The following is a 24,042-nucleotide window of genomic DNA, read 5'->3' as shown; positions in this document are numbered from 1 at the left end:
GAAGAAAACAAAGTAGTAGGCAGCCGTAAACCTCCCAAACGCCATGCGCCATTCCATGGTCCATGATGAAGCAGCTCCGAAATCCCATACCTTTCCCACATTAACGCCTTATGAACAGACAAATCTCATCACAAGACCCTGGTAATACTCTCCTTCGTAATGACACTGTTCTGCTTGTCGTCCCGCCGAACCCGGAAGAAGCTGTCGCAGAAGTCGCTGCAGCGCATGTGTCGCAAAAACTCCTCGTCGTGCGTGATGACGATGAGCTGGAAGTTGCTCTGCGCCTGGCGCGCCTTGATGATGGCGTGCAGGCTCTCGGCGAGGCTCTTGATGTTGTCCTTGTCGAGATTGGTCGTCGGCTCGTCGAGGGCGATGAGGCCGCAGTTGACGCCGAAGCTCTCGGCGAGGGCGAGGCGGATGATGATGCTGGCGAGGACCTTTTGACCCGCTGAACAGCGGCCGCGCATGTCCATCTCGGTGTCCTGCTTGACCATGCAGACGCGATAGTTGTACGAGCGGCGGCCCGTCGTCGCATTCTCGTTGTCGGAACGGATGAGGATGGTGTCAATATCGGTACCCTGGTACGTGCTCTGCCACAACTCGCCGGCGATGCGGTTGATCTCCTCCATCTTGAGGCTGTGGTACCGCATGATAGCTGTATCCAGCGCCGAAATGTAACGGCCCAAGTCCTCAATGGCAGCTTTGGTTGTCTCAACCTTGATGTGCGACTCACGATACTTTCTGGAAGAGTTCTTGTACTCTTGTTGCCACTCTTCCAGGAGTCGCTCAAGTTCCTCGTCTTTTGTCTTCATCTGCCCCATGATAGAGCCACGGTCGGCGACCAGTCGGTTGTGGCGGTTCTCCAGGTGCTTTGCTTCGGAAATCAGCGACTTGTAATCTTCGTCAGCGTCACGAGACTCCAGTTCTGCAATGTCTCGGCGGAGGATGTCGAGCTGCTGCAGGTTCTGGCGGTACTTCAGGTTATTGCTGATGTTTTGCTTCTTGCGATCACCGTTATCAATGTCCTGCTTCAACTTGTTCGTCCGCACGGTTAAGTCTGAAATTTCCTTCTCCAGGCCAGCAATCGACTTCTCGAGGCTAGCGATAGCGCGCTGGTTTGCTGCCAGGTTGGAAGGGCCGCCCCGGTCAATGTACTCCTGAATATCACTCTCAACCATCTTGAACTCAGTGACGGAGTCGGCAACCTTGTCGCGCTCCTCGGCAACAGACTGTTCCTTGCCACGGCCGCGTTGCAAGGTTTCGTCCCGGACTAATCTGGCCTCGGCGATCTCCGGCTCGATAGATTCTAGCTCCTGGTCGGCGGTGTTGATCAAGTCTCGTTGGTGGGCCTGATCCTCCTTTAAAGTCTGGATCTGGTTCAGGAAGTCCTTTTTACGTTCAAGCTGGTTCAAGGCCTTGCTTAACTTATTCCGGAGCTCGCTCTTCTCCAGCTCGAGAGAGTTCACCTGGTCCCTCATCCGCTGCCAATCCGTCGTCGTCTTTGAGATCTTACCCTTTATCGTTCGAATCTGTTCATTGCATGAAGCCTGAAGGTCATGTATTTCATCAGCGCTCCTGCTGACGTTGCCAGATGATTGCTGAGACATGATTCTGTCAACCTGCGCTTCGGAGTCTTTAATGTCCTTCAAAACTTGTGTGATGTTGATGACAGTCTTGTTGAGAGACTCTATGTCGTTCAGTTTACCTTCCTCGGTGCTGACAGCGGCGTCATGCTCCTCGAGCTGCCGGCCCAGAGTTTCACACTCCGCTTCGAAAGAGGCAACCTCTTCCTTGAGAGGAGGCAGCTCCGACATTAGCCTCTGGTACGTTTCGTACTGCGTCTTCACCTTCCGCAGTGAGCCGAGTAGGGCGTTAGAGTTGGCGAGATCTTCCTCTGCCTTTTCCTTCTTGTTGGGATCAAGAAACTTGATCAACTTGTCTGAGAAGCGAGACTTGGAAACGTTGGACTTGTCATCAAAGTTGCGGTCACACAGCCGGCACTTGTTCTTGTCTTGCAGGGTCTTTTGACAACCGCGGTAGTAATCCGCCAAAGCATCAAGAAGGCTGATATCAGTGGTGTACGTCTCCACGTCTTCCTCATGCATCTTGACTTCTTCTTCATAATCCTCAATTGTTGCACCGTCTCGAACCGCCTGCAAAGCACCAACGACCGCAGTCCGACAACGTTGTGCTTCATCGATTTTTTTGGAACCAATGTCTTTGGCGCTCTTGAGTCTGAAGTCGACCTTCTGTTGCTTGTCCCGCGCAGTATCCCGTTTCTGGCGAGCTTCAGAAACAACCTTGTTCTGGCGCTTCACGGCATCGTGGAACTGGGCCTCGAGAGTGTCGGTCTGCCAAGTGGTGCCAATATGCGTGTCTAACTTGGGCTTCCATGTGGTGGCTAGGGTCTCCAGTTTTCGCTTGCGATCTGCCAGCTCTTTCTTTCTCAAATCCAGCTGTGCCCGCTCCGAGGCAAGTCTGGTGCACTCAATTAATTCGCGTCCAAGTTTTTCCGTCTCGCTCTCGAGCTGCCACAGCTTCTCGTTTTCCGACTTGAGCTGAGTATCGTAGTCGGCACTACTCAAGGACTCCTGAGCCTTCTTCAACCTGCCTTCGACATCCTCGAATTGGCTGTCTAAAATGGCCTTGGCGCCCTCGTCAATGTCCAGACGATTAATGTCCATTTGCAAGACATTGATCCGCTTCTCAATGGCACCCATTCGTTGCTTGGCGAACACACGGTTTTGCGTCGTGGTTGCCTTCCGGCCCTCTAGCTCCGTAATGACCTTGGTCGCCTCGTCTAGCTCACGCGCGTTCTCCTTTTGTAGACGTTCGAGATCCCGCTTCTTCTCAGCTAGTAGCTTCTGGATGCGCTCGTTGAACGCCTTGATCTGACTGTCCTTCAAGTCGCCATCGTAGCCGCGGAAACCGTGAAGTTCTGCTGCATCTCGGACCAATTGCATACGGGACTGAAGTTGCCGTTCATACTTGTCCTTGTCAGATTGGTGTTTTCCCTGCTCGGCGAGCTTCGCTGAATGTTCCCGACGAGACTGTGAGAGATCCTTTTGCAGCTCCGAATACTGGGCCTTGTTCTGCTCTGATTCTTCTTGGTACCGAGACATGCGCTCTTCGTACTGCGCAAGTGCATTCTCCAGGTATTCGTCGGTCTCGGGAAGCTCTTCAAGGGTCATCTTGATATCCGCGATGGATCCTTCGCGGTAGCTCAGTTGATCTCTCTTGAACTTGAGGTCATTGACGATGCTCAAATAGCTGTTGGCCTGCTCGTGCTTCTCGCGGATTTGCTCCTGAAGCTCCTCCATCTCCTCTGTGAGGGCATTGCACTTGTCCCTGGAGCTCTCGATATCGTTCTGCAATGCCATAGATCGCTTCTCGGCACGGTCGCCCTTCTCCTTGTTGATTCGGTCTTGTTCCTCAAAGATTTTGAGCTTGGCAAGTTCTTCGCCCTGCTTCTTTCTGAGAACCTTTAGGTTGTCAATGGCTTTGGTGTATCGCATCGCTTCGAAGATCTGGTCGAACTGCTTCTTCAGGGCCGAAGGCTCACTCATGGGCCAGAGAGATTCGTCCTGATGGCAGAAGATGACGTAGTCGAGGATTGCTCTGGAAACGCCCAATTCTCTCGGGATAAATTCATCCATCTGGGCGACCCGGGATGAAATGACGGTACGTTCGCCATGGTTGTTGTACACTAGTGATCCCTCGAGAGTCTTGAGCGATCGAGTGGTTTTCTTGACGGTTAACTGAAGGCTTCGTGTCGCAACGCATTTGTGGCTGCTAGTCGATGTGAACGCAAGCTTGACTTGGGCCAAGACTTCCTTCTCTCCGCAGAGCTGCAACATGTTAGCCTCACTAGGTGAATTGGGCGAAAGTATAAGGCACAAACCTTGGGGTCATGGACGAAAGCACCGCCTTTGCTGTTCGGAGGTTGCTCGCCGGTGGTCGCATATTTGAGACACTCGATAATAGTCGTCTTACCCGAGCCGTTGTAACCGACGATGAGGGTCAAGGGAGTGTAGAAGGAAATCGTCTCCCTGCTGCCACCAAAAGAGCGAATGCCCTGGATGGATAGCTTGTCAATTTTAGACATGGTGACTTGGGGCCAATGCCATGCGATGAGGTGGGATTGAGCTGATCAATGAGGCGCGGTTCAAGAAGACGTTGGCACGAAGGTTGGGCCCAATAGGAGAATTTCGCAAGAAAGGCAGGCCTTTTTGTCTTCTCGTATGGGAGGTTGCTCCTTGGGGTGGCTCGTCGTCGCCGTCCAGGCTCCAATGAGGTCGGCACAGAGGCGGATAGGTGCCTTGAGTGGGATGCAGGATGTAGGGGACGTGCACCAAGGAGGACGCGCCTTCCCGGCAGCCAGGCACGCGTTGATGGAGGTGCGAAAAAGCGTGACCTCGCATACATGTTTATGTAAGCCGCTGTTGACTTGAGGTAAGGTACTCAGTCAAGCAATAAACGCTACAGAATGCTCTAGGTATCCGACGGCAATATCGTTACTGACTGATCCTCAGCACCGTCGCTCTCCTCAGATAAGGTACTCTGCCTATAATATGCGAGGTTCGATATAGGTACAGTGATTTGGGTACCTGGAAACGCCCCGAATATTACGGGAACACTAGATACAGCATATTCAGAGTTGAGATGAAACCCATCTTGTGAATATTCCATCTCTTGTGTGTGCACGCCCTGGTAAGATACCTAGGGAGAGCAATTCGAAGTGGGGTGGGTTTCCGAGAGTCTTCACACAGCTCGAGCTACCTTAGGCACTTTTTCGGCTGGGGCGCTAATTAATAAGATCGGACTACTTTGGGAGAGCTCCTAACTTACCTAGGTGCCAGGTAGAGACGGTGCATGCACAACGTCATCGAGACAACTTGGGCTTATTCCTTTGTCAGAAGATGTTCGTACTAGCCATGAATGCTCGCAATATCCGTATGGAGACACATGTTTGGTAGGCATATTAGAAGAGTTTCTCCTTCAACTGCTTGTGAAACGGCATGATTCCGAGGCATTTTGCGCAACTGATGCTGTTGCTCCATTACATCACTGAATACCCTGCATCAAAAGGACAGGTACTATCAAGCAGGGTTCAGTTCTAAGGTAGTTTAGCAGATTCCGTCGAGTATCTGATGGGGTTTTGTAATGTTACAACGCGAATACGCCATATCCATAGTCTTTTCTGGTGGATTGCAGGGAACATTACTCGAGTCAAGGCCTAGAGCGATCGAACAAGCTGCAAGTTGGAGTAAGCGCAGCATGCCCGCTCAACAAGAAGTCATCAGAAGAAAAGTTTAGAAGAAGGTTGTGCGTATTGGGCAAGCATTCCGGACGTGACGCTCTGACTTTGGTCCTCAGCAGTCCTGATTTTCGTCTGGTTGACGGGACGGAGGGTGAATGACGACTACTGACATGCTGTAGTTTCCAGGTTCTCTACAGATAGTGTTTCCGGTACCATTTGACTTGGGCTGATGCTTTACTCAAGAGACAACCGCCAAGTGCCAGCCACAGTTCACTCGCGAGTTGTGAGGCGCAAGACGTGAGGCGTGAGACAGATAGCGGATACTTTATGGTTCGATGCCAAACAAGCCACGAGCCCACGACGTCCAGTCCTAGTTAGGTACTGTCCAACTCCAAGCCAGCCCCACTGAGTGGTCGGGGCAAGGCTTTGACCGCTCAAATTGCTGTGCAAGACGGGGTCACAAATGGCTCTAGGTCGGGGCATTTGCTCCGGACAGCGCTATCCCAGTTGACAAGTTGGTCGACCCGTCGGGATGGGCTAGGAGCAGTGAGGGGATTATCGTTGTGCTGAGTTCTCAGGGCATCAGCCTTGGAACAACTTTTGATGGAGCTGGCTGCTGGGCATGGGCCGTGCATGCCGGGCGCATGACCTACGGTGCCCAAGGCATACAGTAAGGCAAGGTGAGGAAAGGTCAGGTAGACGATGCCATGTCTTTTCATGCTTGCCATGTGCTGCTATACACTAAGGTCTGGCTAGCGAGCAAGGTGAGGTGCGGCTTTCCATGAGATACTCCCGTACATACCTACCTAGTACTTAAGTTGGTAGGTAGGTACCTTAGGTATCAGATGGGACATGGGAGAGTTTTCGGCGGGGTTCAAAGGATAGAGGTCTGGAATTGGGAGGGGGAGTCTATGGTAGTGTACACTCAGTAGGTACCTTAGGTGCGGAGTACGGCTATAGAGTGAGGTAATGTGCCAGAGTGGAGGGGAAGAGGGGGAAGTTGGAGGCAACTCATTGGGCGGAGAGAATCTGGGAAGTACCTCAGTCTCAGTGAACAGAGGCCCGGCGCCCAATGTGAATGGCCAAGTGACCCAACCCAATGCAAGGAAGGCAGGGTCGGGTGCGATGACGAAGTACCTGCCTTCCTTGAGGTAGGTACGGAGTACTTGCCTGTGCTGTGCCGGCGACGGTGGAGGGGTGCAGCGGACCATCAGCGGTGCAGTTAAGGACGGGATGCTTGAGGTGAAGGGGGGGAAAAGTCCATAGCCAGAATTGCCATGTGCTCCGTTTCCATTTTGCAGTTTCCCATCCTTTTTTTCCCACCTCATCTCAGGTCCCTGCTTCTTCCATTGCTTCTTGCACCTGCTGCTTCCGCTACCTTACCTACCGCTGCCGCTTCCGCTTCCCTTTTTTTTTTTTTTTTCCCATCCGTATCCGTACCTTACCTTACCTTACTTTACGGAGCTCAATATCTTACGTGCGGGCTCGCAGCTCTGCACCTTCTGAGCTCAAGGTAGCCATTCTGTCCCTGCCAAATTTTTGGATGGTGACGACTTGACCTTATTTTCTCTCTCCTTTCCTGCACTGCACTTTCGTGTGCCTCGCACCTTCACATCTCAACCTTTTTTCCCTTTCATCTTTTCCCCCCATTCTTGTCGTCTCCTCATCCATTCCCTCTCATCCCATTTCACTCCCCCACCGTTCCGACGCAGCTTCTGATCTTCCCTCGCGACCCTGCATCGCTGGCCAGGCCAGGCCGCGCCTCGACTCGACCTCATTTTATGACCCGCGTGCCAACCTGACGGAACCCAATCCAGCCCTCGCAAAGCGTCTCACAGCAGCCAAGACAAGGACCGCAGCCACGGGCTCTCTCTACTACGTACTGTCCATCTCACCCACCGCTGCACTCACTTGATCTGGCCTTCCATCTTGGCCCTCGACTCAAAAGCCCGTCTCATTCATCCACGCACTCAGCTCACTCACTCACTCCCTCGACAACTGGCCCCGTGTACTACTAGGTACTGCTGCCGCTACCGAACCCTCGCTTCCTTTTGCACCGCTGCGAACCAGACAGGCATAGTCAGCCTCTGTACCGATACTCATTCGCAGCCGCAAACCCATCTGGCCCTTTTTATTAATTGATACGAGACCCCGTCGCTTGGAAACATTTCACAGAGAAACATACCACCACCACCACCACCATCCCCGTCGACCTTATCTGGGTGCCCTCCGCTTTCTTCTCTCTCTCTCCCTCTCTATTCCCTCGTTCTGTTGCCTTCGCCGGACGCACTCTGACGTCGTCTTCGAATCCCATTCTTTGGCACCCTTTTCGACAAAAAATACAAAATAGACGTTCTGACCAAATAGACATGCAAGGCTAAGCCCACTACTCGATGCACAAAGCCCCGTACCAGCTCGCACCCTACATTCTATCTTGATCTATTTAGGTTCTAGGCCTCTCCGGATCACCAGTTCCTACTCCCCGCACCTGCTCATACCCATACGACGGTCCTCGCGACTTAGACCAACGAGCTCACTCTCTCGCGCTTTCACAGCTCACCGTTGTTGCACACCCAGTAAGCTACTGCTGGTTGTACCTGGCATTGGCCCCAGTTCGAACCTGGTCCTCGCTCCAGCCACAGGCGCAAGCAACCATCTTATCGCAGTTTGAGCTGCCAACAGACGCACGAGACGGTACATACCTTGCGAATAGACCCAGCCGATTTGCAGTGCCTACCGCCTTACATTGGCCGCCAGGTGAACGGGACCGCATTCTGCTCCCCCCGGGCACACTTCCCGTGCATCGGGATCAAGTCAGCCCCCTCAAATCGCCAATGCCTTTGTTAGAAGCCGTCAGGGCCAGTATCGGAACAGTACCGCAACCATGTCTCACGGACCACCTCAGCCTCCAACCAATTTTCTTGGCTTTGGGCCCCAAGATGCCTATTCCGCCTTTGAAGCTGTTCGTTCCGCCCGCTTTCCTAACCATGCTCCTCCTCCTGATCTGATAACTCACTTTCTTCCCCTCGACCGCCTCGCTTACCTCTCCTCTCTGTCACCCTTCCCGACCTCCGACCCGCCAGACCCCCCGGCGCATTGTTTTGAGAAACCACCCCCATTACTACAATTCGCTACAGACCGCTCCCAACAACGCGCTGACGCAATGCAGATGGCGGAAGCCGACCCCAACATCATGTCGTCTCTCCTGGACTCGACAGTCTACGGAAGCTTTGACGCCATGTCCATGAGCGTCGACAACCCCAACGACGAGAACGCCATGTCTAGCTTTAACTTTGTCGGCAATACACCAATGCCCGACGGCCTCCCCGACGATACCCCTTCCATGAATAACAATTACTCCAACAATGGCGACGATACCTCCAGCGTTGTTGGTGGGGGCCCCATGCCTTCGAGCGGCTTCAATTCGCAGGCTTTGCAGCAGGCCGGCAGCACCCTCACCGAATTCACAAAGAGGCGCAACTGGCCAGCAAAGGTCGTCGAAGAGCTTAAAGACTTCCTCCAGATACTCGACGCCAATGGTCGCATACGTTTCGTCTCCCCGAGCATTCTAAATCTTACGGGTTATACCGCCGACGAAATCCTCGACACATTCCTCAAGGAACTCGTCCACCCTGACGACCAGGGCGTCTACGTCGCCGAGCTAAACGAGTCTATAGCATCAGGAAACCCGCTACGCTTATTTTTCAGGCTAAAGAAGAAGGATGGTAAATACGCCATTTTCGAGTCGGTCGGTCACGCCCACATCGCCGCATCCAAGTTTGCACCGAACCCGCACAATCAAACGCCGTTTTGCCAAGCCGTATTCATGATGTCGCGCCCGTATCCAACAAAAAATGCCGGCTTACTGGACTCATTCCTGGAACACAAGATTGAGAACGAACGTTTGAGGAGGCGCATTGCTGAGCTGCGCAAGGAGGAAGACATGGAGAATGAAGAATCACAGAGGCAGTGGCTCCAGAGCCAGGAAGGCAGGTCGGACGTAACACCATCGGAAACCACAATGACATCCGCCCCGAGCGCCATATCTCGGGCCGGTGACGGGGGCGACAGGTCATCAGCCCTCAACGTTGCGCTTACACGCGAAGCACTGGAGGGTGTTGCGGGGAGCCGCCCGGATTCACTAAAGGACAAGATGGCCAGATACGAAGGGAACTCACACACTGATACCATTGAGATGTTGACCGGACTGAGATACATCGAGGGCGAGAGGAGCCGCGGCATCACAACAGGAAACGCGAGTCCGACCTTGATCAAGGGAGACGCGGGCATTGCGATTCCACAGGACCGGGACCCTCGGACAGGTGACAAGAAGAAGAAGCTCAAGACTTCGGAGGAATATGTCTGCACGGATTGTGGTAAGCTCCAACTTGGATGCGGCTTGCAGGCTGCTTGGTATGGCAGGATGCACGCAGCACACCGGCTAACGATGATGATCTGAATAGGTACCCTGGATTCTCCGGAATGGCGCAAAGGCCCCAGTGGACCGAAAACATTATGCAACGCGTGTGGCCTTAGATGGGCCAAGAAGGAAAAGAAGAATCGACATGGTAACAACAACGCTCATCACTCAGGATCGTTGCAAGTCGAGCATGGCGGAGGTTAAGTTTTAATGAGTCACCACTGGCGCATTGGTCGGCAAGTGCCCACGAGGACTGCCCTGGGCGTGGTCATTCCACATGCACCGGAGTTGGCGTCTGGAAGAAGGCATGGCGCAGAATATCAACTTTGACGGACATGCAGCTGTTTGCCATGTTTCCAGCTTTGTTATTTCACAGCAATCAAGATACCTGAAGGCAATTAGGTCATGGGAAGGAGGAAGGTCGTAATTTTGGCAGGAGCAGTTTTCAGCAGCAGAATCTATTTCAAGCCATGTTGCTTCAACCGACGGGGTGATCATCCGGTCAGGCGAGTCAGACGCAGTTGATGTCCGCAGCGGCTCGGGCGGGACCTACCCGGACGTGCGGTCCTGTTTATCGCAGTTCGGCCGGCGGTCAAGACTCGACCCCAGTACCGGCTAGGAGGTGTAGCCTGGCTGTCGGCGGGCGGCAGGCATCGCGTCGTGCCCGGTGTTCCGAAGCGGATCAGCATTTGGCATTGACTGGCTACCTAAGCCACAGCTTGCCTCTCCAGGTTCTTCCCGCGGCAGAGGCGTACCATCGAATTCAGGCTGCCACGCTCGGGATCTGAGTTGATTGCAGAGTATTACATCCGTTCCAGACCCGAATTCGCCTCGTTCACGCGTCCATGGCCATCCATCGACTGGCGTTGACACATGAAAGCCCGGGGGTTTCCTGAAACAGGTCGTTCGCCCTGGAGCTCTACACACAGCTGGGCAGGCTTCGTCCTTGCATAGAGGCGACTCAGGTCATCCCCGCGCGAATGAATTGCAGCCACTACCTTACGCTGCGCGACTGCTTTGCGAGGGTGTGTAGAGCTTGCTACTGTGGGTGAGACATAGGAAGCTAAGGTACCTAAGCAACAACCAAAGGTGCTAGGTTCCGTTGATCATCCAGGCGGGGGGCCTCTCACAGAAAGGACCCCGCTGTCGGGGCGGATCAGCTGTGGAGGGGTACCTAAGGTACCTTGTGAGGGGCTACTTCAGGGTCCAACTGAGGAGCACTTGCCAAGGCACCGCCCATGGAGCCCAAACACCTCACCTCACGAAAACATCTGGCCCGGTTCTTAACGACTGCACACATTGTATCGCCTGCTCCGGCGTGTGCAAGCATCGAGCTGCGTCATTTGAGTTGCACTACCGACATGAGTAGTCTATGGACGGCCCGGGGGCTTGTGGTCCCCTCCCCTTGTACGGAGTACAGCTAGCCTGCTCCATACCTTACAGGATGTGTTCTTAGTGGTTCCATTCTACCGCCTGTGCTGCTCAGGTTGTTGATTGTGGCTGTGAACCGGGAGGCCTATCCGACCAAATCAACAGTCTGCCACAGATTCATTGGATGTCGTTCGATTCTGATTCGACGTTGCTTCTGAATTTGGAGGGGGCATGCAATGATGCATGGCCAGCTCAGGGCTCCTGAGACAGTTGATCGCCCGCTTGGTGATGCGGAGACGTGGCTCGCCTGTGCTATTTACAAAGAGCTATCAAAACCTGGGACTGCCTTACTTACGCTTTTAATTCTTCTCGTTCGCGTCATCTTTCCTCTCTCCCTCATCTCTTCTCTCTTTTCTTCACTTCTTGCAAGACTAAGCGTTCTCTACCCCAAGAAACCCCACACTATTACATCATTACCCATCATCATCATCATCAAGCTACGACAAGCTTCTTCACAATGGACAAGCTCATGAACGCCGCGCAAGAGTACCTCGCCAAGGACGACGATAAGCCCAAGCAGCACCAGCAACAGGGCTACGGTATGTGTGCTCGTTCTCGCCGCCCTTTACAAGCTTTGGTGCCCTTCCATTGGGATACCTTGGTACCCCGCTGTCCCGGATCTTAACCCCGCCCCTGCCCCTTGAATATCACCAAAGGTTAAAGAGACTGGGAAAGAAGCTTTTGACTGATTATGATGCTGGAAATATAGGTCAACCCCTTCCCGGCGGCGACAGTAAGTTTTCTTCTCCTTGCGGAAATCTTTTCATCTCATTTTTCCAATCGGACCGAGTTCCCGTTACATTTGGGGGGTGTCAGTCAAATTGCTTGATTTGATTAGCTGCGTGTAATTGACTGGCAGAGAGAGAAATCGAGAGTTCAAGAGCCAGCTGGCTAATCACCCCATGTGCAAAAACAGAGTCCCACGGAGGCAACTACCCCGCCGGCGCCGGAGCCTTCGCCGACGACGATGACGAGGACGATTACCGCCACGCCGCCAACGAGGCCTCGCGCCACGCGGGATCGCACGGCGATACGGATCTGTTTTCGAGTGTGCTTGGCGCCTTGACGCAGAAGAAGGGACAGTTGAGGAACGAGGATATTGATGAGGATGGTGCGTTGGCTTCTGTCTTTTTGGATGTCACTACCCTATATCCCCTTTTACACTTCTTTTCTACTGGCAATAGCACCATGGTGCCGAAAACAGGAGAGAGTGAAAATTAAAGAGAGAGAGAGAGAAAGAGAGAAAAAAAATGCTCATCTACACCATGATACCAGTACTGATCCAGAGTACCAACAGAGGCCGTCAACAAGCACAAGAAATACTTTGGCGACGACGACGACGACGAAAAGGCAGACGACAAGGGTCTCGGCGCCGCGGCCGCGATGCAGGCGCTCAAGATGTTCTCGAGCGGGCAGACGGGCGGACAGAAGCAGTCCCAGGGCGGGTTCGCCGGTCTCGCCATGGCCGAGGCCAGTCGGGTGAGTTTCTCTCCCCTTTTCCCTCCACACCTACACTTACACCTACACCTTCGTCTACACCTACATATCCGTCTACGCGTCTACTTTAATTCCCCTGATCAAAGCGTCCTCCTGTCGGTGTGAAGGAGTAGAACAGGTACAATGTAACTAACCCCCGCTACTCCAATAGCTCTTTGACCAGCGCCAGTCCCAGGGTAAAGTTGCCGACGGCACGAGCAAGGAGTCCGCCATCCAGCAGGCGGGGGAGATGGCGCTCAAGATGTATTTCAAGAGTCAAGGACAGCAGCAGGGCGGTATCATGGGCCTGGCGTCCAAGTTTATGAAATAAAGTGCCTGTCCATGATTTAGGGATTAGGTGCGGATAAAGCACGGGGAAACCCACAAAGGGCATGACAATGAAAATGAAATGAATTATATCAAGACCCTATAGAAGTATTCCGTGCTTGATTCATCATCATGATTAGATTTCTTGCAGGCTAGAGGTACTGAGATAGGATTACATTGGTTTTCTGATACTCATCAAGCCAACAGACGATCTGCTGCATCCTTTTCTCTCGGATTCGCTTCCTTTGGCCCTCTTAGATGTTCTTCTTCGCCTCGAGGCCGCCATTCTTGGCAACCTCGACAACATCCACCCACCCCTCGGGCCTCTGCCGCCCCTCCGCGATCAAATACGTCTCGGCCTCCTTCGCCCAGCCGAGAAGCTGCTCCTCGCAACCCCACTCCGCCATAGCCATGAGCCCAATGGGAACCTTGCCGTCGCCCTGTACGGGATCGACGTAGCCCACAGGCGCCGTGACAGCGGGACACCCGCTCACGTTGGCGACGTAGACGTAGCTCATATTTGCAATGGTGGTGTTGGCATCAGAGACGCCGTACGCGTCGTCGCCGGGCTGGCGGGGCCAGCCGGGCAGAGGGGTGGTTGGCGTGACGATGAGCATGCCCGGGTTCTGCTCGTAGAGCCAGGCGACGTGCTTCATCAGCAGGTCGCGGAGCTGGGCGTACTTCATGTAGTCGCCCGCGGGCGTCTGCGTGCCGACGGACATTGTGATCTTGTTGGCGTGGTTGATTATGGACTGCCACTGTTCCGGGTCCGGGTGGCGGTGGCGGGCGAGGTCCTGCATCTCGGTGACGCAGGTGGCCGAGTGCATGAGCTGGATCTCGCGGAGGTAGGGGATCTTGATGGGAACGACAGTGTATCCCTGTGATTTGAAGTGGTCCACGGCGCGGCGGCAGACTTTGGCGACGGACGGGTCTGCGCGGGACCACCACGCCTCATCGATGCCGATGAGTTTCGGGGAGGAGGGGGGGAGTGCCGGGGAGGGGGTGTAGAGCCCTTGTATGGGGTCGTCTGGGTTGGGGCGGGACATGAGGCGGTAGGTGATTGTGAGGTCGGCGACGGTGGCGGCGAGGGGTCCGACTACGCAGACCGACGAGTTCATTGCCATTGTGCGGTGGTGGGAGGGCTTCAGGCCGTAGACGGAGTTGAAGGAACTCGGGATGCGGATGGAGCCGCCGGCGTCGGTGCCGATTGCGATGGGGACTATGCCGGCGCCAAGGGCGGAGCCGGCTCCGGAGGAGGAACCGCCGGGGTAGTACGATTTGTTGTGCCAGTTTGTGGGGGTTCCCCAACGGGGCTGTTTTCATAAAGTCAGCTGTTGAACCAAGTGTTTACGAAGATTCCGTCTCGTGAAACGCCGTATCTTCTACTCACGTTGCAACCGTTGGTATCTGCAGGGTCTCATGTCAGCTTTGTTCTTGCAAGTTTTGATAGGGAGCGGCAATACGAACCTCCTCCCAGCTCATGCATGGCGTTCTTGCCCAAGACGATGGCGCCAGCGGCCTCAAGCTGCTGTACAGGCCATATCGTCTTGTCGGCGGCCTTGAACCACGGCAGGTCGGGGCGGTATTGCATTCCATTGTGGCTGACGTAGCCCTTGACGTCGCAGTCATCCTTGACACCGATGGGGACGCCGTCGAGGGGTCCCAAGGTTTTGCCTTGCTTCCACCGCTCCGTGGAGGCGCGGGCTGCGTCGATGGCGAGGTCCTCGCGGCCGTGGGACGCCACCCAGGCGTTTGCGTAGGGTCCCGTCTCGGGTGGGGGGTGACCCTCTGCGCGCCGGATCAGGGGCAACAGTGACTGGACCACGTCCAGCGGGGTGACGGCTCCTGAGGCGTAGAGGGCTTGGTAATCTGCGCTGGATAGATAGCGGCCTGGTTGGTCTTGCGGTGCCGGGGTTGTCAGGTCCTTGGTGAGCGCAAGGGGTTCCGGGTGGGATCCTGTCTCGGAGAGGACGAGTACATCGGGCTGGCAATGAGTGTTAGCGGCGTGGAGGTTAGATTGCAGGTGTCGTTTGAAGCTCAGCAGTGAGCAGGAGGTTGGAAAGAACTAGACGGACCTGAAAGCGGTATCTGTAATCGACGAGGCCGGGAAGGTCTCTGATGGAGCCAAACTTGGCGTTGCGCCAGAAGAAGCGCTGGATGACGCCGGAGTTGGCGAGTCTATGTAGAATGGATCAGCTCATGAGCTAGCATGTGAGTGAGGCTCAATACGTACGCTGTTGCACCCGCCACAAGAGGCCAGCCGCGGAGGACGGGGTTCTGATCCTCCTTTTGGGTCTCTGTCTTTACTTGCGTCGGCGCCTCGCGGGCACCGGGGTAATTGGCATATTTGCGGTTCGGAGCCATTGTGTATTTCGTCGGACTGTGAAGTTGCTCCCCGATTTTTGGAGCTGATTTGGTGTCTTGACGTCGTGGACAGCAATTGACACGGACGCCGAGGCAGTTGGTCAATGAGTGTCTTTTGGACCAGCCGACGTGTTATGAAGGAAGAGGAGTTGGAGCTATACGAAAACGTCGAAGCAGAGCTAAAGTAGATGAAAGAAAAGTCTCAAAACCTGGATAGCAGGATCAGAAGCCGTTGGAAAGGGACGTTGAGGGACCCTTTTGGGGGAAGGTCAAGCTCGGCTGAGTGAATTTAGAGTTTCAGGGGGGTTGTTGTTGCGTGAAGAAGCAACAGAGAGGGACCCTACCTAGGCTGGGAGCTTTGGCCTTGGAGACTACGGAGTACGGATAGAGTAAGGTATCTGTAGCTTCTGAGGAGCGGACACTCGGACGATTTTGGAGGTTGAGGGCGAGCAAAAGTTGAAACGAAACGGATAAGCGAAGCGGAGCAAATGGGAAGTACTCTCTGTTCGGACTACTGTCTTTCCTTCCCTTCCATCACTCCGTAATCACGTCGGACTAAGGTAAGGAGGGGAGGTGTGGAGGGCTCCCTTGCGTTAGCTCGTCTTACCTTACCTCAGATGTCTGCGGTGGTGATGCTGCTGCTGAGTACTGAGGGTAGAAACCTGTTCAGCATAGGTATTCCGTAGAGCGAGAAAGCCTTTCAGGTTTCGGGACCCGCGCGGGAGCTCGGATCAGCGCGATGCAGCGCACACTGCAAGCTCTCTTCTCTACAAAGTAAAGGTGGTTCCCAGCAGCTGAAAGCCCCATTTTCCCAAGAGTTCCTGGGGCTAATAACTTGCCAAGGTATCGCCGGTCGACCGATCTTCCCTGCCCAGTGTTAAGACTCAAGAGCAAGGTACGTTTGACACTCGCAGACGTCACGAGCAGCTTCATATGCCTCGGCATCTCTAGTCGAGTTCTGGTGCCAAAGGTGTGGGGACTGGGGAGAGGAACGGCGGCGCTGCCTATCTCGTGCTTTGATGACATTCCCTTCGAGCGCCCGTGTTGCTATTGGCCGCGCAGTTGATGTGGGGGCAGGTCCCAATTGACTCGTTTTATTCGCTAGACCAGCCAAAGACCCCCGCCAGAATCCGAATGCACATCACGTAAGACGTACTGCGTAAGGTAAGGAAGGCTTGTGCCCATCCAGCTGGATTCTCTGCGAATAGACATCGAATAGATATCGAAAGTCAGACAAGTTTCCTCGACTCGCAAGGGTCTGGAAGAAGCAAAGCGAGCACTAGAAAGGGTCCGAATTTTGGGGGTTACTTCTCTGTCAAAGTTGTTGTTTCTGCCAGTGTGAGATGCGCAAAGGAGCGGTCTGGGGGCCCGCGTACGGGGTTCCTCGCCTTATCGCTATGGAAGGGGATCAACATCCCATCCCGGATCGCCTTATCTTATCGATATGACAGAGAGATAAGGAACCTCGGTGCGTGCAGCGTTGCAGTCGCGTTGGGGCCACCTTCCCAACCCCACACACAAGCCGATCTCCCGTCGGTCAAGACACCTCGAGGCGCACGCGACCTGAAGAAGGCGCAAAAAAAAAGGTCTTTGGCGCCTTCCGAGTCCCGACTACGGATACATCCGCGGAGTATTTTTTTTTTCTTGTTTTTCTCTTCTCACTTACGAAAAAAAAGAAAAGCCAGTTGGGTAAGGTACCCTACCTTACTTTTTTTCAGTCTGCATGTAGGGTCCTGTTCAAGATATATTTGCACATCATATAGACTGTCTAGGAAACGCCTCAAACTAAAGATACGACATGATCGAAACCGCGCCATCGCAATTCTGTCCTGACTCCCGCGAAACTTTACCCCGGGATCCCATGATTTGCACATTCCCACGATGGCACGATCGCCACTGCCCCGGGAGAGCGCTAGAGGGAAGGGAGCATCAAGCCATCTTGTTTTGGCAATCTTTTTTTTTCTTCTTCTTTACCCCGCCATCCCGCTATGAGCTAGTTTCCGTAGACTGCCGTCGAGGAATTGTTTCTAGAAAAGTGAACTTCACATGCATTTCCGAATTGGCGAGGCATAGACTAGGCTCTCATGCATGTGCATGCGTCTTTCTCCACATCTCAATTCGAGTTCGTTCGGATTCCACTAAGCTTTGGTCACGATATTGCAGATTTTTGAGAGCATTTGTCACATAATTTCACACTTCATGGAGCACTCAGCGACGAGGAAAGGAGCCATTCCCATTTTTGACTCTGTACTTCTACATACGGCCGGGCTGTTCCCGTAGGAATAAGCTGTTTTCTGGCCAGATGCCCATTTCGCTCGCTCGCTCGCTCGGAACCAAGACGCCGTTCCCCTGATTGGAAGTTTCCTCCAAGAAGCCCACGAGGGCCCAAGGTTTCTTCCCAATCCCTATGTCCATGCCGTTTCCCACGGCAGCCAAACGAGTGATTCTCCCATGTTTCCTGAGGGGTGTCATACCAGAGAGAGAAAAAGAGAGAGGGAAAATGATGAGATACAACTGAAAAATCCCAAACGCCATGCCAATTCGAGTTCCGTAAAAAACGAAGAAAGTGAATATCCTTTTTTCTTTTCCTTCTTGCTCATCAGCCCATGTCCGGAAATTCGTCTGAATGCTGGTCATAATCGTGGGTGTTGTTGAGAGCGTAAAATGTTCAAAGAGGCCCTGGCCTCTGCAAGGGCATCTGGTGGTGTCGTGAAAAAAGGTAGGGCGGTTTTGTTGATGGGTTGTCTTGGGGCTTAGGGTATATGATGAAAAGTAAAATGCAGTGGGACAAGAGCTGCCTTGCCCGCCCGTTGTCATGATGAAAGGATCTGTCTCATTCATGCTCGGAGTTGTTGTGTATCATGTTGTGCGATGTGGCGGGAGAATGCGGACTGGGCAGTGAGCCTCAAGATGACGCTGAGGTGAACAAGGGGCGAAGATGGCAGGCGTAGGCCGAGAGAGTGCTTTCTTCTGAACAGCTCTTTATTTCTTGACCATGTTGGTCTGGAGTCGCAGAATTCTAGTCCGAAACCAAAGAACGAAGCTCGTCCAGGCACCCTGCGTCTTGCGCTTGGCAGTCTGAGAGCGACGGGGACCTTCGAACATGAGCTCATCAGCAACAGGCTCTTGACCCTGGTTGGTGCTGGCGTAGTTGCGGCTGGCAAATCCAACGTCGCCCTGGGCACCCATGGCCAGCTTCTCAGCATCGGTAGTGGCCTTCTTGGCATCCGAGGGAGTCTTCTTGCGACTGATGGAAGGGCGGATAATGTCGCTGGAGCTGTTGCGGGTGCTGTGGGAGAAGCTCTGCTTTCGGGCAGCCTCCTTTGCCTCTCTCTTCATCATCTGGTGCTGCTCACGCTCGTAGCGCTGTGCCTCTTTGAAATCGGCACGCTCTCGGTCGCGCATGTCCTTCTTATCTTTCTTCTCACTCTTCTGACGCTCCTTCTCCTCCCAGCGCCGGCGCTCCTGGCGGATACGCTCCTGGTGGTAATTGGAGTCAAGCTCAGAACGAGAGCGAAGGCGGAAGCCGTCGATAGAGGTGCGAAGAGGCGACATGGCAGTGACGGAGGTTGAGGGTGAAGCTGAGGATAAAGGTGAAAGTACAGGTGCTGTACTACTGGGGGCAGCTGACTCTGAAAGCCTGCCTGCTGAGATGTTGATATCCGAGTGACTAGATACGTGGACTAGTCGTGATGAGGTAGTGTTTGAATTTGTACGACTGGTGTTAATGCGCAACGACGGAGGGCCAGTATGGTTGTTGATATCAGATAGAGAGGAAGTGCGGCTTGCCAGTGAGGGTCGCCTGGGGTAAGAAGAGGAGGAAGGATTGCTGGTGATGGGGATTGCAGAAGATGAGGGTAATGGCGGGTGATAATTGCTGCGATGATGTAAATAATGTTGATCGAGCAGATCGTCGTCGTCTTCTGTTATTGTCGGGGAGTAGTCGCGGGGAGCAGGAATGCCGGCAGAAATATTGGTGTTGCTATTGCTGTTGGCGTGTTCGATGCTGGCGAGAGAATTGGCGTACGAGAGAGGTGGTGTTGAGGTACGCGGTGTTTGTTGGAAAGGGTGGACGAAGCTGCCGTTTCGCTGGCCACTGCCACTTGTAGCAACACTGACGTGGGAGGTGCCGCTGGTCGAACGGGCGTGGGAGAATTTGCTCCTTCCGTTGTTGATGCTGCCGCTATGGTGAAGTTCGGTGGCCGAGATGCTGAAGCTGACGTCCCTTCCCCCAAAAGATCCTTCCCTCTCTCGTCCCAGGCTGCCACCACCCAAACTGCTCCCATAGTTTCCAAACATCGTCTGCTGCTCATCCCAACCACGGTCCAAATCCAACGAGTTCTTTTCCGAGTGCGACAGCTTCTTCAGTATCGGCTTCACCACTGGTTTGCTTCGCGACTTGGACAATTTGCCCGGCACCGCAGCGCCCGTTACATCCGTGTACGAAGTCATCGTTGCTGACCTTGTTGTTTACAGGCAGATTGCACCTCTTGCAACCGTTTCCAGCTTCGGTCCCAGTGCTTTCCTACGCTCTACTGGTGACAGCGTCGCGTGCTGGTGCCGCCGACGTCGATCGCGGTGGCGGCAGCTTGCTTGACGGATCAAGCTTTTCTCTCGACCAGTTGGTGATGGCGATGGCCAGACTGCCAGACCGGGACGAGTCCTACACCATGCAGACCGGGGCCGCAGACCGCACCCCAGTCTCTCAGAGACGACTCTCTTTAAAGCGACTATGATCACCGGACGCGATGCATGGATCGGGCAATGGGAGACACGCAATGGTGACAAAAGGCGACGGCAGCGGCGACAACGGCTGCTATGGTTCGATGCCAAAGACGACACGATGTGTCTGGTAGTGACTGTGAGCAAATTTAAATCCACCGAGACGAAGAAGCGGCGGTCATGTCATCCAACATACGGTGAGACTTGGACCCAGATGGGAGGGGGAGCGAGATGAGCGGCGCCGGGGGGGTTATCTAATGGGCGAGATGAAAGGTGGGAGCGACAGGCTGACGCAGCGGAATGGGCGGAGTCCCCAGGCGGATGGGATGGGATGGGACGGGATAGGATGAGCGATGGAGAAGAGTGTGTGGCGGTCGTCTCGGCCTGCCTCACCTTGTCGTTTTCAGCAGACACTGCCCACGCAGAACTGATTCAGCGACTGCAAGGCCAAGAGCTCGTCGGCTCAACCCGAGTGCGAGTTGGCCAAGAACGACTGTCGTTGCCGTTGCCGTCGACCTAGCCGTTGTCGTCCTCGTTATCGTCACTCCTCTTCACCTGCTGTTGCTGCTGCTACGTCGTCGTCGCCGTAGTGCTTGCTGCAAATCGCAGTGGACAACAGCTACACGGTCTACCTACTCCAGCGGAGAAACAAGATGAGGGGAGGGAAAACGAGAATGGGGAAACGAGACACAAGAGTGACAAGACACCCCAAGCAAGTTCAAGTTGCACAAGGGCCAACACCGACCGTCCGCATCGGCACCAGGAAACAGCGAGCCCAGGCCACCGCCAAAAAGTGCGCCGAGCATCCGCAACCCGCTTGGCTACGCCTGAATCAGCCTCATTCCTTTCCCAACTGGCATGGAGCACGTGGGGGAGACCAAGAAATGCGCCCGGAGAAGGATCGAGTGCACCGAGCTGGAGCGCGAGACTTTGACATGGAAGAAGGAGGGGTTACCTTTCTAAAGCGGAAGCAGTGGTGTGGCGTCGTTTGGAACCTTTAGCACGCCGGGTTTTTAAGGTTACGGGCTCTCAGGACAGGCCCAGACGGCTCAGCGTTCCAGAGGTTGCTTCCGGAGTGTCTTGCCCCAGGGAGCGCGGTCGACTTGCGTTTCTTTTCGCTATATCTCTGGCTGACTGACTGGGTTGGGTTTGTTTACAAGGAAGCGGATATGTTTTGTTGATGTTGCGGCTTTTTCCCAGGGTCTGTCCCCGAACAAGGCGTTACCGGTGAGGTGAGAGAAAAGGCGGGCTCGTGGGCCTCAGGTGATCGAATGAGAGGGCCTGGAGAAGTGAGAATGGAGACTGGAGAATCAGAACTAATGAATATTATCTGGGTCTGGTCCCGGGGTCGACCGGGTGGGAACAGACGGGGATTTGACGTCGGCGATGGCAAAGAAGCAGGGCAAAGCGAAGCCGTGCAAGCGATGGTGTGGAGGGGGCCTGCGAATCTACGGCCACTGCGCCGAGGACTATTGTGGAGAGGACGGCATTGGCGCTGGTGGTGTTTCTCTCCCGCGTTGGCAAAGAGGCAGAGAGGCAGTGGCAGTGGTCATGGTAGTGACATTGGCTGCCTCTGCTGAGCTTCTTTCTGCTCACCTCAACGCCGAGCGCAGTGCAAAGAGAACGTGACCTACATACACGAACAGGACTATCCCCACGGTTTCCGGGCGCACCGCCGCACACAAGCACGCGCGCAAACGCAAATACTGCGTCTAGCAATCCCACGTTACCTTACGCCCAGCCAAGGCCGAAGCAGGAATGGAACAGTGGACCAAATAACGGTCAGAGATTGATGGGATGAGATAGGATGGACGACGTGGGCGAAAGATGAGAGAAAGTCCCAGGTGCCAGTCTCCCCGTCGACGGCCTTGCTCTGTAGTAACGGTACCAACAAACGGCTTCTCGCACACAGGACACACTGACTGGCACAACCTTACACCAGCAACCCCCAAGCAAAGTGTGTGTGAGAGACACACGGCGGTTGGCAGGTCACCCTCACCTTGTCGTGCGTCGGATCAGTCTCATCTAAACACACAATTCGCCGATTGCAATTTCCAAATAAAAAATCTTTCGCGCGTGGCGAAACCAGAACAACAAGAAAGCTTCCAGGAACATCTGTTTGCGGATGGTGCAAGTCACAGCAGCGGCCAGCCCCAGCCGCAGAGAGAACAAGACGAACAGAAAACAAGATCCTTTCAAAGAGAGATGCCGCGAGACACAGGCCGTCTGGGACACAAAGTCGACCCCATCGTTCTCGAATTGAAACAGAGCTGCATCAAGCTAAAAGGCTACACTCTGCGAATGAAAACGCTCCAAATCCCACGTCCCGGCACCCATCCCCAGCCCCCCTTCCGGGCCCTCCCTCAATAATCCTCATGCGCTTGTCCACTCACCGTCTGCAGCCCATTCCTAGCCAGGTTCGCGCTTCACGGGATGTCCTCCACATGCGAACATGGGTGACGAGAAGGAACGGGGCAAAGTGCTCTCTCCGGCAAATCATCTTGACCGTCACTTTCCATCACCCACCAGTGGCCAGTTGCAAACGCCAGACTTTCATGAATCAACATGAATCTCCGGCCCGAATGCTAGGCTCACCTAACCACCCCCACAATCCTGCATCCTTTAGAGATGACGCTTGCTTTCCCCCAATCACCATCGCCAAGTGCCTCACCACAGGTTCGGAGTATTGTGCTCAGTGTGTTGCAGGACAAAGCTTGCCTCTCGTGTGCTTATTATATCTGCTGTCAACGTCAAAGGTCGCCCAGGCCAAAGTCAAAAGTTCAGAAGTATTTCCCTTCTCGAGTTTGGATTTAATCTAGCACGCCATGCCTTGTTCATTGTCAAAGGCACTTCCTCGACATGGCAAAACTTCAAGAGACATCCGATGACGATGACGAGCCTCGGGCCGCTTCGTGGCAGCAGCATCGCCAGCAGCATACGATTTCGCCCAGGACTAGGGTTTGGACATGATACACCCAGAGAGAAAGCCGACTCGGTTAACAACATCGACGATGCGGCAGCCTTCGCACGGAGTGTTTTCCTCGATATGTGGGCTGGGCCATTGGTGCTGCCACTACGGTACCGCCGCCGCCGCCGCCGCAACCACCACTACCACCACTACTTCTAGCAACACCAACGCCAGCGTCAACGAAATTCCTGTTTTGCTGGCTTCCAGCTCAGTTCTCTGACAGGCTGCTCCCCGCACAATGCCAACCTGTAGTTGCACGAATCAAGTTGCTCGGCCACCTCAGCAAGGTGAAGCGACTGCAGGACCACTACCAACCACAACCCTTCTTGCTCGGACTCTGTGGTATGTTTACCCCGCCACCAAGAAGTCTTGCAGATAAATGTCGAATCCTCCTGGAATTCCAAAAACAGACCCGCCCGGTCTTTGTGCATAGTCGCTTGACCATTGCCAGAATGACTTTGGAAACTGGAATTCTTCTGGGACTCTCATCCAACGTCGTCACCGATATTGGCGTGGCTCTTTCGGGCTGGCATAGGTAGCCACAGATGCGCCCGTGGGCGCAAACATGAAGCCCCGGGGTGTCTAACAGCATCAATTAAGTGATGAAAATAAAGCCCAATCGAATAGCGAGGCGGGCGATACCCGCGGGCCAAATCCGCAAAACTCTCACGATTTTGATGGCTATACGGCGCTGGGCTTGCCCCACTCTCCTCCGACCCGGCCCCTCTCCCCAACAATGCCCATCTGAACTCAATCTTGAGTTGCATCTCCAACCATGTTTCGACCACTGCACAGATTGTTGCGACCAACCTCGCTCGGACTCGAAAGTAAACCCCGGATCCTGAGTGGTCAAAGACTCTGACCGTGACACCTGGCCTCGACCAGCCTCTTTTTTTCATCGGAATTCTACGTTTCTGGCACCTAGTGTGAATATGATACTGCAGGGGGGCAGACGAGTATGTTGGAGTGAGTGTGAAGAAACAAACGACCCGCAAGGCTTCCTCAGCCAATAATTGTAAGCTGCAAGCAAACCGACAAGGCAGGACATAACAGTAAAGACTTTGGTTTCTGCGC

At 54.2% G+C, this 24,042-nt stretch overlaps 8 protein-coding genes across 8 annotated transcripts; 4 read left to right on the top strand and 4 right to left on the bottom strand.

Moving 5' to 3' along the window:
• Nucleotides 1-128: 128 nt before the first annotated feature.
• Nucleotides 129-4,105, bottom strand: CCOS01_06646 (uncharacterized protein; the record flags this gene model as incomplete). Its single annotated transcript, XM_060454814.1, has 2 exons — nucleotides 129-3,848; nucleotides 3,902-4,105. 2 exons carry the CDS (start codon nucleotides 4,103-4,105, stop codon nucleotides 129-131), a joined length of 3,924 nt encoding a protein of 1,307 aa, XP_060314514.1.
• A 4,039-nt stretch (nucleotides 4,106-8,144) lies between these two features.
• Nucleotides 8,145-9,884, top strand: CCOS01_06645 (GATA zinc finger; the record flags this gene model as incomplete). Its single annotated transcript, XM_060454813.1, has 2 exons — nucleotides 8,145-9,636; nucleotides 9,724-9,884. The coding sequence occupies 2 exons, from the start codon at nucleotides 8,145-8,147 to the stop codon at nucleotides 9,882-9,884; spliced, it is 1,653 nt and encodes a 550-aa protein (XP_060314513.1).
• A 1,684-nt stretch (nucleotides 9,885-11,568) lies between these two features.
• On the top strand, nucleotides 11,569-12,918 carry CCOS01_06644 (uncharacterized protein; the record flags this gene model as incomplete). Its single annotated transcript, XM_060454812.1, has 5 exons — nucleotides 11,569-11,650; nucleotides 11,821-11,844; nucleotides 12,028-12,222; nucleotides 12,409-12,590; nucleotides 12,760-12,918. The coding sequence occupies 5 exons, from the start codon at nucleotides 11,569-11,571 to the stop codon at nucleotides 12,916-12,918; spliced, it is 642 nt and encodes a 213-aa protein (XP_060314512.1).
• Nucleotides 12,919-13,168: 250 nt separating this feature from the next.
• Nucleotides 13,169-15,278, bottom strand: CCOS01_06643 (amidase; the record flags this gene model as incomplete). The annotated part of the gene is made up of 5 exons (XM_060454811.1): nucleotides 13,169-14,227; nucleotides 14,305-14,321; nucleotides 14,382-14,898; nucleotides 14,990-15,092; nucleotides 15,148-15,278. 5 exons carry the CDS (start codon nucleotides 15,276-15,278, stop codon nucleotides 13,169-13,171), a joined length of 1,827 nt encoding a protein of 608 aa, XP_060314511.1.
• Nucleotides 15,279-15,944: 666 nt separating this feature from the next.
• CCOS01_06642 (uncharacterized protein) lies at nucleotides 15,945-16,223 on the bottom strand (the record flags this gene model as incomplete). The annotated part of the gene is made up of 1 exon (XM_060454810.1): nucleotides 15,945-16,223. The coding sequence occupies one exon, from the start codon at nucleotides 16,221-16,223 to the stop codon at nucleotides 15,945-15,947; it is 279 nt and encodes a 92-aa protein (XP_060314510.1).
• Nucleotides 16,224-18,260: 2,037 nt separating this feature from the next.
• CCOS01_06641 (uncharacterized protein) lies at nucleotides 18,261-19,730 on the bottom strand (the record flags this gene model as incomplete). The annotated part of the gene is made up of 1 exon (XM_060454809.1): nucleotides 18,261-19,730. The coding sequence occupies one exon, from the start codon at nucleotides 19,728-19,730 to the stop codon at nucleotides 18,261-18,263; it is 1,470 nt and encodes a 489-aa protein (XP_060314509.1).
• Nucleotides 19,731-20,010: 280 nt separating this feature from the next.
• On the top strand, nucleotides 20,011-20,235 carry CCOS01_06640 (uncharacterized protein; the record flags this gene model as incomplete). Its single annotated transcript, XM_060454808.1, has 1 exon — nucleotides 20,011-20,235. The coding sequence occupies one exon, from the start codon at nucleotides 20,011-20,013 to the stop codon at nucleotides 20,233-20,235; it is 225 nt and encodes a 74-aa protein (XP_060314508.1).
• A 2,490-nt stretch (nucleotides 20,236-22,725) lies between these two features.
• On the top strand, nucleotides 22,726-23,127 carry CCOS01_06639 (uncharacterized protein; the record flags this gene model as incomplete). The annotated part of the gene is made up of 1 exon (XM_060454807.1): nucleotides 22,726-23,127. A coding segment is annotated over one exon (402 nt), but the record flags the coding sequence as incomplete, so codon positions are not given.
• Between the last annotated feature and the right edge of the window lie 915 nt (nucleotides 23,128-24,042).

This window comes from Colletotrichum costaricense (assembly GCF_030867565.1).
Source record: "Colletotrichum costaricense strain IMI 309622 chromosome Unknown Scaffold_6.1, whole genome shotgun sequence".
NCBI classification, from domain to species: domain Eukaryota; kingdom Fungi; phylum Ascomycota; class Sordariomycetes; order Glomerellales; family Glomerellaceae; genus Colletotrichum; species Colletotrichum costaricense.
Note: the sequence above shows the minus strand (reverse complement) of the source record. Positions and strands in the feature narration are given on the sequence as shown.